The 9633-nt window shown below is 37.2% G+C and overlaps 1 protein-coding gene across 1 annotated transcript in view; it reads left to right on the top strand.

Annotated features, from left to right (window-relative positions):
• The window catches only part of ZCWPW2 (zinc finger CW-type and PWWP domain containing 2), a 129802-nt gene extending 122447 nt beyond the window's left edge, over window positions 1–7355 (top strand). The window contains 2 exon segments of the mRNA XM_021678832.1: window positions 3868–3992; window positions 7194–7355. Of these exon segments, the coding sequence (XP_021534507.1) occupies window positions 3868–3992; window positions 7194–7355 (287 nt within the window).
• The last annotated feature ends 2278 nt before the right edge of the window (window positions 7356–9633 follow it).

A 9633-nucleotide genomic window follows, 5' to 3' on the forward strand; every position in this document is an offset into this window, starting at 1 on the left:
CAACTGATAATCTATGGCATTCATTAATAAATTAGCAAAGGATATATTCATCAGCCACCTGAGACAGATAAGCATGGAAAAGGATGGTTAATATAGGAAAGGTCTGAATCATGGGGAAAGCCCAAAGGGGAGGGGGGGTGGGGCATGAAGGCCTTAGGGGCTGGGGCTGGGAGGTAGAAGGGGTGACAGGGAGAAAGGTGATTTCTTGCTGTTCAGGACAAACTTTGCCCACCTACTCTTGGTTTGGAGCTACCTTTAACCTATAGACTAAAAGGTAGTGTTCGCCTACCTGCGCCTTTCCTAGAAAACTCCTTGCCTCCTATTTCTGTTTGTGTCTCCAGGAATGGTGCTCTCTTCTTCATTACATTCCAACCTGTATTTTACTCATCTCTACATTTAAATTGTAAGCACACAAGAGGAGTGTTTGTGGTTACTTAATAACAAAACAAAACCCAAGTACTTTTTTGTCCTCCTCCCCCTCTTCCATAAGAATTCCTTCAAAATTTCAATATTGAAATGACCCTGACAGTTTATTAAAGATGATATTTTTCAGTGCCAGCTTTGGGGTAGGTAGCCTAACCAGTAGCCTCTTTACATAGGAAATAAACAGCTTCTTTAAAGATTTAGTAGAAAAGTAGAGATTGGAGAAAACTCTATAAATATACATTTGAAGACTTTTAAAATAGCAACTGATTTATTGAGACCAACAGTAAGTTACTTCTTACCAGGGATGGAAAAACTACACAGATCATTTTATAAAAATTCACTTTTAAAAGCCAGGTATGTATAAGAGATACCTTTTTCTTACTTTTTTAAAGAATTTTCTCTGAGTGATGGAATAACTGTAATGCTACCACTTTACTCTAAACAACAAATTGAAACAAGTCAGGGAAACTACAAGATAATCAGTATTGAGAGAAGATGATTGGTCATGCAATCAGCAAAATCATTCATTCTGTCTCTATCTTTGGAGGATATCATTGGCCAATTTTGATAACCTAGTTTGTAGATTAAAGTAACTGCTGTTTCTTGAGAATTATTTTTGAACTCTATCCATTTACAATATAGGAATACCTATTTAGAAAAGCAAACCTCCCGTTGCTCTGGTGGCAGAATTTGACATTAATCAAGTTGGTGTTATGAACCCTGGTTGATTTATGAAGTCATCCATTCCTTTGTCTACCCTTTGATCAAAAGGCAGTGTACATATTTTTCCAGATCACTTGAAAATGGAGGGACTACGATGCCATTCGGCAATGACATTCATTACCATAAATTGATTGTATTTTAGCCTAGCCTTAGAAATATAAAGATGTTTGCGTGCCATTTTTCCTTTAGAGTGTAGCTCAAAATCCATCTTCGCAACAGTGCATTAAATGTCAGTATCAATTTCTGTAGACTCAGAATGTAAAGTAGGAAAAGACAACATCCGTGAGTGGGACTGGACAATCAGTGTGAAGATAACCACAAGTAGTTGTCTGTTAAGTAACAGGTTACTACTAAGTAGGAAATCTATCATAAAGAGAGGTTAATTCCATTAACAAAATTGCTTCAATAAAAATGTACATACCTCTAGAAAATTCTGAGTCAGTAGACATGGGTTGCATTCATGTTTTTGTAGTAAATCCTCCAGGTGATTCTTATGCTTATTACCAAATTTGGAATACCGTTGTTTTAGAACACAATAGTTCAAACTCTGTGTTCTTATGCTTTAGCAATTACACAGAACATATATATATGTGGACAAAACTAACAGGTCAGTTATAGTTTTTGTTGTGTTTTTAAACATAAGAACTGGTTCTGTGGTATGCAAATGGCTTATCAGAATGCTACTTTTAAACTGTTTTGAAAGAAGTCTTCCATAGAGAAAACCTAAGACTGGCCGGGGAGAGATGATGGCCAGGGAGGTTCATTGGTCTGTGCCTACTCACTTGAGTCCCTTGCCCTTAGTAGGCAAATAATTGATATTTGTTGAATGAATATAAAAGTACTTGGGGCAAGTGATAAGTATTGACAGAAAAATTATTTATTATTTATTAGATAAAATTATAATGTGAAAAATGTTAACTAAAAATTTGTTTATACTGTAGTGACAACCAAGAAAGGGAAAATTTTCTATTCCATAACTTCCCATGACTTTATTTAACACTATTATTTAATAATGTTCTAGCAGAATTTTAAAATTTCCTAGGGCGCTTGGGTGGCTCAGCCATTAAGCGTCTGCCTTTGGCTCAGGTCATGGTCCCAGGGTCCTAGGATCGAGCCCCGCATCAGGCTCCTTGCTCCACGGGAAACCTGCTTCTCCCTCTCCCACTCCCCCTGCTTGTGTTCCCTCTCTCGCTGTGTCTCTCTTTGTCAAATAAATAAATAAAACCTTAAAAAAAATTTTTTTAAAGTCACTAAAATTTCCTTCTTATGAGTAAAAGATGAGAGAAGATTATCAACAAAGAAGATTCTGATAAAACATGGATTCTTTTGAACTGGAGGAAAGGAAACATAAAACTTTTCACATTAACAATCTCTGTTTTTTACCTTACAACATGCTTAGTTTATAAGGATGCCTGTGTGTGTGTTCACACACACACATAAAGGGATGCATATATCATATGCACTCTTCCTAAACATGGTTAGTTAGAAAATTTTGAAATATGTTCAACAATTAGATTAAAACTTAGTGCTGAGAATGCCTTGCTTCCATATTCATTGATAATATTTTAGCTTGAAAGCGTATGTCCTGCTTGGGTCTATTTTCATGTTCCACGAACTTTTAGCTGCTCTACCTAGTGGATTTTTGGTGACCTGCCAAAGAATGGTGGATAATAGGAGGTGGTATGTCAGCTTTTTGTCACCAGAGTGGAAAATGATGGGGTGTGTATTCATGGCCTCTGTCTTTGAATCATGTTGCCTTTGGAAGGGCTTCTCAGATGCTCAATCTCTCTGTTGTACAGGACAGCAGGCCACACGTGGTCTCCTTGATTTTTACTTCAACAAGACTATATCAAACAAAAATGTTTATTTTATTTAAGTCAGGAATTCAACTGCATGTTATTAATCAGTAGTTGAGTCTATAGAGTTATATAATAGTTTATTTCTTTTGTGGGGTTATTATTTTATCTCAGCAAGTTCAGTGAATTCATGTCACAGTAGTACACACACACACACAAATTTTGTTTAAGTGTGGTATTTAAAATATATCTATATCTACATATAGATAGATAGATAGATTAGATAGATAGATACAGATAGATATCAGATTAAGCAATTAAGATTTGTTGGTGTTTGAATTAGGAATAGACTAGCCTGTGTTTAGCCTAGCCATTTAATTACATGGTTTCCCCTTTTAAACAGTAGTTTTAAGAATTTACTGGAGGGATGGCAAACTGTGGCCCACAGTCCACTTGCTTCTGTAAATAAAGTTTGATAGGAACATAGTGACTCGCATTTGTTTAGGTACATGTCTATGGTTTGGACTGTAGCAGCAGAAATGAGTGGTGGTGACAGAGACCACAAGGCCTGCAATATTTATTCTCTTTCCCTTCCCAGGAAGAGTTTGCTGACCCCTGATTTATAAAAAACAATTTAGTTTGGCCCTGATTTAAAAAAACAAAACAAAACAAAAAACCCTTCTAGTGAGCTTTTTGTGACCATAGCAAGAATATCACCTACATTTTTAAAGGAATAAGTGTAAAATATTCACCTGGAAATCCATAATTATTTTGCATCAAGCAGAGGTCATACATGAAAATTATACAAAATATTTATTTTTTTATCTTGGCCCATTTAGACGATGTTCTCTTTTGGGGTGGTTAAGATTACGGATTCGATTGAATTAATGAAGATGTAGCCTTTTTTACTGATGTTTTTTAGTTGTCTCTGAGACAGAGGCTATGCTGAAAGAGCTGGAGCAAATGCTGCAGCAGGCGCTAGAGCCAACCGCGGCCCCTGATGAGTCCGAAGAGGAGCGGGAAGAGGAGGTAAATGCAGGAGCAAAAGTAGCCCATGATCAGGCCTAAACAGCACCTTCAGGTTCTTTACATGGCAGAAATTGTTTCTGGATGTACATTTTAATTATATGGAGAACTCTTTTTTTCCCTTCTGAAATTTGAGCCCTTGATTATCCTGAAGTGAATAATAAACTAGTAGCCTATTGAAAAGTCAGAATACATCTATCAGTCTTTGGAAAAAAAAAAAAATCTGTGAGCGGAGGAACTCTTTGTATTTCAGATCTTTGAGGCTGGAATGAAGAAGGAATAGGGGGGAGCTCACAGTAGCTGATGGGGTGCCACAGCAGAGAGACCTCTCCACTGCTGCCCATCTTAACAGTCAGGAGAACGGGCCAGGCTAAGAGCAGCTTGCTAGGACATCTGCCCTACCTGGTTCATGCACAGAACAACCTCTGCAGGGACATTATTAACACACTGGAGGTAGAATTTTCCTTCTTTTTTTCTTTTGGCTACCTATGTTGGGCTAAGTAAGTGTGTGCTTACTTTATTCAATATTTGTATGTGGCAACATAAATTTTAAGTTGGTTGACAAGCTGCTCAGCACATCAGCTCCATGTTCGTGCAAATAAAACGAGGGTGCGAGCCCAGGTCATTAATACAGAGCAGCAATGTGGTAGGTGTGAGAAAAATAAGTCATAACGCAGACACTTCCACTAGGCAGTACAGCTGTTCTCGAAATAGGGAGAAAAATGGCAGCAAGAAGTCCTGCATCCTTAAGGTTTCATTCATTCTCTCATTCATTTGTGTAGATACATACTGTGCCTGGAGTCGAGAGAGCACAATGGTTAGGAACACTGACTCTGGAATATCATATCAATGTCCCACTCCTAGTCCTGCCATAGAGGACTTGTGTAATTTGGCACAGTTGCTTATCACATGCCACAGAGGATTTTTTTAAATAAGGCAAACTGGGAAAAATACTTTGTATAGTAACTGACACCTAAGGTTAGCTGTTATTACAGATGAGAATTGGCAGTGGCAGTCACCGGAGAGTAAGGGCTGAGATTTCCTTACTTCATCTCTTTTCTCACATTCTCACTTGGAGCAACTACCTGTTCCCCAGTGGGTCTCTTCTCAGATGCTGAAAAAGGTGGATTTTGTATATGGACAAGGTTGTTTACACACTTTGGGAGACTGCCCAATTGGGTGATTTCATTCAGGACTCCCAACAAGAAAAAAGATGATTCGTAAACACCTCCCTTCTTGAGTTAGAAATCAAAATATACAAGAGTTACAGTTAAAGAGATCAATACGCCAAAAGAAAATAAAATTAATGCTGAAAACTCTTACCAACTTGAAAAACATAGCTTTCTTAATTAGCACCAGCAATATCAACCTGTATTTGAATTTGCATGGGTTGTGAATGCCATTTTTCCAATTAGAGCTCCTTTTTGAGAAAACTTGTTCTCTCTGTATAGATCTTACCTTCTGTAAAACAAGATCTATAGACTGGTGACATATATATTATATACATGTAATTAATATACAAATTATTCTTTCCTAGCAAATGTGTGCTTTGTTGGAGCACCATATGGTTGTGTGCAATGTGTTTTCAGTCTTTGCAGTTTGTCTTTTCAAAACTCCGGCCAGATTGATTTTTATAGAGATGTCCTGGGGCTTTTACAGCCACAAAATTGGCTTCTGTTTTACCATTATAATCAGTAACATGATAGAACAGAAAATGACTTCTGATTTTTATTTCTTAAGGTAAAATACATAGTTTTAATATATCACCAGGCAGGAGCTTGCTTTTTGTTTTAGATTCTTGTAATATTTTATGCTTTCAAAAGCCATTGAGGAATTGTAAAAATTAACCATTTTAACTTGCTGGCAGGCAGGTAAGTGCCCCCTGCAGACTGGTTCATAAGCCCTTCTCTGCACTGAGCTTTGTAAGCCTGGCATTCATACCAGGTTCAGTATATTTAGGGCCTTGTTCACTTTTAAATGAGGAGAATAGCAATGAAACCAACTATCAAAGCTGGAACAATTTCCAGTTTAAAAGAAAAGAAATGATCACCTCAGGGGTTTCTTTTTTTTCTTTTTTCTTTTCTTTTCTTTTTCTTGCTCTCTTTTTTTTAAGTTAGTAGGGAAAATTAGTATGGCTTCCAAAGTTAACACCACTTAAAACTGGAGCTGTGTTGTGTTTGCAGGAGAAAGTGGCCTCTTACAAGCTAACATCCGCAAAAGAGCCACCTGGTAATTTTAAGGTTCTGAGCATGTTTATTCTCTGAGCAGATATTGTTTGAGCTCTTTTCAAAGTTGTAAATTTGATGGTTTTCATCCTTCATTTCACGTATGAGGGTTCAGGTTGATTACTCTTCAAGCATTTATACCAATATGTGAGAGTAGCAACATTAAAAAAAAAAATGCATACACACGTGGATAATCAAAATTCTCTTCTATTTGTCACTGAAATGTTTTATAAGATTATTTTCCTTAGTAGAGTCACCTTCCTCATTACACTCTTCTTTAGCTGATATTAACACTGGTTGTCATGCCCCGGCTTTGCAAGCAATGAGAGGGAATTAATATCAGATTTTTATAAAATCCACCTGAATTAGATAAGCCATATATAAATAAGACAGAGTTTAGTGAATAATTATTTGTATTAAAAGGTACATTTTTTGATACGGGAAAATACTTGTATAAATTATTTTTTTTCTTAATTTCATGGAGGTTCACTCTACCTTTAATGAGCCTTGAAGTTATAAATCTTGTGTGTGTTTATGGTTGTTTGCATTGTTTTTACTAGTGTCCCTTCCTACTGAGCTAGAGCAAACAATTGCTATTTGTAAGTAATGCAGAGGCTTATGAGAAGATAACCAGAGAAAGTGATTTAAATGGTTTTAAGTTGTATTCCCTATAATAATAATTTGAAAAATAAACAAATATAGAAAACTCATAGAATGAAGCTGATCATGTTTTCCCAAAGCTTAATATTAAAACTAAATATGTATAAAGTTGGGGAGAAGAGATAGGGCCTGAATAATCAGTTCTCATATTAACACATTTACTATACATTCTACTCTACATGGGGATCATTATTTGACCACCAGCATAACGGAATGCTTTGTGTAACTGCTGTGGCTTGTGAAGTTACTGACTACTTTACATTTTGTTCAAATAATTAAGCCTGTTCTTCCAGTAAATCTGATGTAGTTCTGATGAATTGTGTGGTTATTTTTACAGTTATCTAAATGCAACCCTGAAGTTCCAGCAGGCAGTCCATTTGAAAACCACTATGAAGAGGACTATCTTGTAATTGATGGGATAAAATTAAAAGCTGGAGAATGTATTGAAAATATAACTAACAAATTTAAAGAAATAGATGCTCTAATGTCTGAATTTTAGGGTATTATAAATATTTTCAAAAGTTAATTATAAGAACACTTACATGTTTATATTTTCCCAAAGTCAAAAACTTGAGAATAGGGAAATAGGTATATGTTATACCAAAGCTGATATTTATAATAACTTTCTATTTTATACTTTGAGAATAGCCATTGTTTTGAGAACCAATCAAATGGTACTTAAGTTAGTGTTAAAAATTTAGGATTTAAGAAGACGTGATACTTGTATTTATAGCTTTTTTTTCTTGTTTGCCTTAATTTTAAAATGGTTTATAAACTTACTGCACAAACACATGCTTTTTACAATGATTATTTAGGCCCTTTATTCAAATGTGGCTATTTAGATGGCTGTCAAGGCTATTATAATTCGTACAGATAATTCAAGTGTAGTAGAGATATGAGAATATGTATTGGTAGTGGAATTAAGCTACTACAAAAGAAAAGGAAATAATTAAAAAGTATAATAGAGTTGACGTTTTTCTCAGAGGTGTCAGTTGCCTTATATTGGGAAATAATCATTTCAACCATGATTCCCAAAACTGATTAACAGAGTCTAGGGGGAGGTGGGGAGGCTGTGGAAGATCAGAATCCTGGATGCTTCCCTATTGAATCAGTATCTCTGAAGGTGAGGATGGGAAAATGTGGTGAAAAAATATAAAGAGATAAATTAAGCATATTCTCAATAAAAAAATCCATAAGCATTATAGGAAGGCAAAAAGTATATCATGCAATTCCACTCCTTTAACACCTCCCCTGCCACCCCATCCTGTAGGGATCCCCACGAACAGTTTTGGTGAGTGTCCTTCTACATCGTGTTGCACACCCGTCTCTACTGCCCACACTTGCTCGCTTTCCATGCCTATCTCTCTCCAGGGAGTATGGGGTCAGAGAAGGGGCATTCCAAGCACATGGAAACAGAAACCAAAGCTTGGAGAGAGAAGAAAGAGCAATACAGCATCTTGGCCCTATTGCTTGTTGAATTAGCTAGAGTGACCGTGTGCTGGTGTGAAGGCCACCACAGCAGAAGAGCAGCACTGTGTAAACAGGCTAAGGAGTTTATAACTGCAGGGGCCAAGTGGAGAGTTTTAGACAGCGGAATCCCTTTTACATTTCAGAAAGATCACACCAGCAGCAGCACAGAGGTTGGAGTGAGCAGGAGTAACACTGGGGCCAGGGGGCCTGTTAGGAGGCGGCTTGGGAATTCAGTTGCGAGATTATGAGAGCCTGAATATGGTGCTATATGAAGAGAGCGGAATGGCTTCCAGCTACCTTAATATCAACGGATTATTAGGATTTAGAGATTGGATATGGAGATGCAACAGTAGGGGGAGGTAGGAACAACTCCTGGGTTCTTGGTATTCACAATGCTGTTCACTGAAAGTCAGCATACATACAGATTGGGGGCACCTGGGTGGCTCAGTTGGTTAAGTGTCTGACTTCAGCTCAGGTCATGATCTCAGGGTCCTGAGATTGAGCCCCACACTGGGCTCCGTGCTCAGTGGAAAGTCTGCTTCACCCTCTTCCTCTGCCCCTCCCCACCTCGTACACACACTCTAATAAATAAATAAAATCTTTAAAAAATCAATACATGCATATTAGAAATGGAGGGCAGATACCCAGTTTGGGCCAAACTGTGTGAGTTCAGCAGAAGTTCTAACTATTCATGCTTTGACAGTGCCTGCCTTTCCAAACCACTCCACGAACCAGAGTGATGATGAATAGTCTCTCAATACATCATATTTACTTCTCAGTGGTATAAAACAATGGAAGTTAAGGCTTCCTCTTTTTCTTCCAACAGAATTTACTCCATAGCATTTCAGAAAAAACTTTTCTTTTTTCTCTTGTCACTATGATTTTATATTCACAAACGTCTCAAGAAGTAATCGATCCCATTTTCCTGTTACTTCTTAGAATCAACTGTAAAATGACTACGATTGTATTTGAAGGACTTGACCCACAATTCAAGTGTTTGATATAAACCCCCATGTAGTAGACTAATTAGAACACTTGCAGCTAATTCCTCTTGGTGGAACAGCCAGTGCTCATCAAAGTCAGATTCTATAGGTAAGATACTGAAATTTCCAGACTGAATTCATTTCTGCCACGTTCTAAGTTGTAGAAGTCTGGAATTTCCACTGAAGTCTTTGTGCCCTTGAGCAGCTCAAAATGGTTCTGAGAACAAACATTTGGGTTGGCTCAATATGCAGAGGAGACTTCAATCTCCTTCCAAGAACAGGCTCTTGGGGAAAAGGCCTCTTCCAAGAAGAGGACAGAGGGGA

The sequence above is a fragment of the Neomonachus schauinslandi genome, chromosome 1, assembly GCF_002201575.2.
Source record: "Neomonachus schauinslandi chromosome 1, ASM220157v2, whole genome shotgun sequence".
In the NCBI taxonomy this organism is placed as follows: Eukaryota; Metazoa; Chordata; class Mammalia; order Carnivora; family Phocidae; genus Neomonachus; species Neomonachus schauinslandi.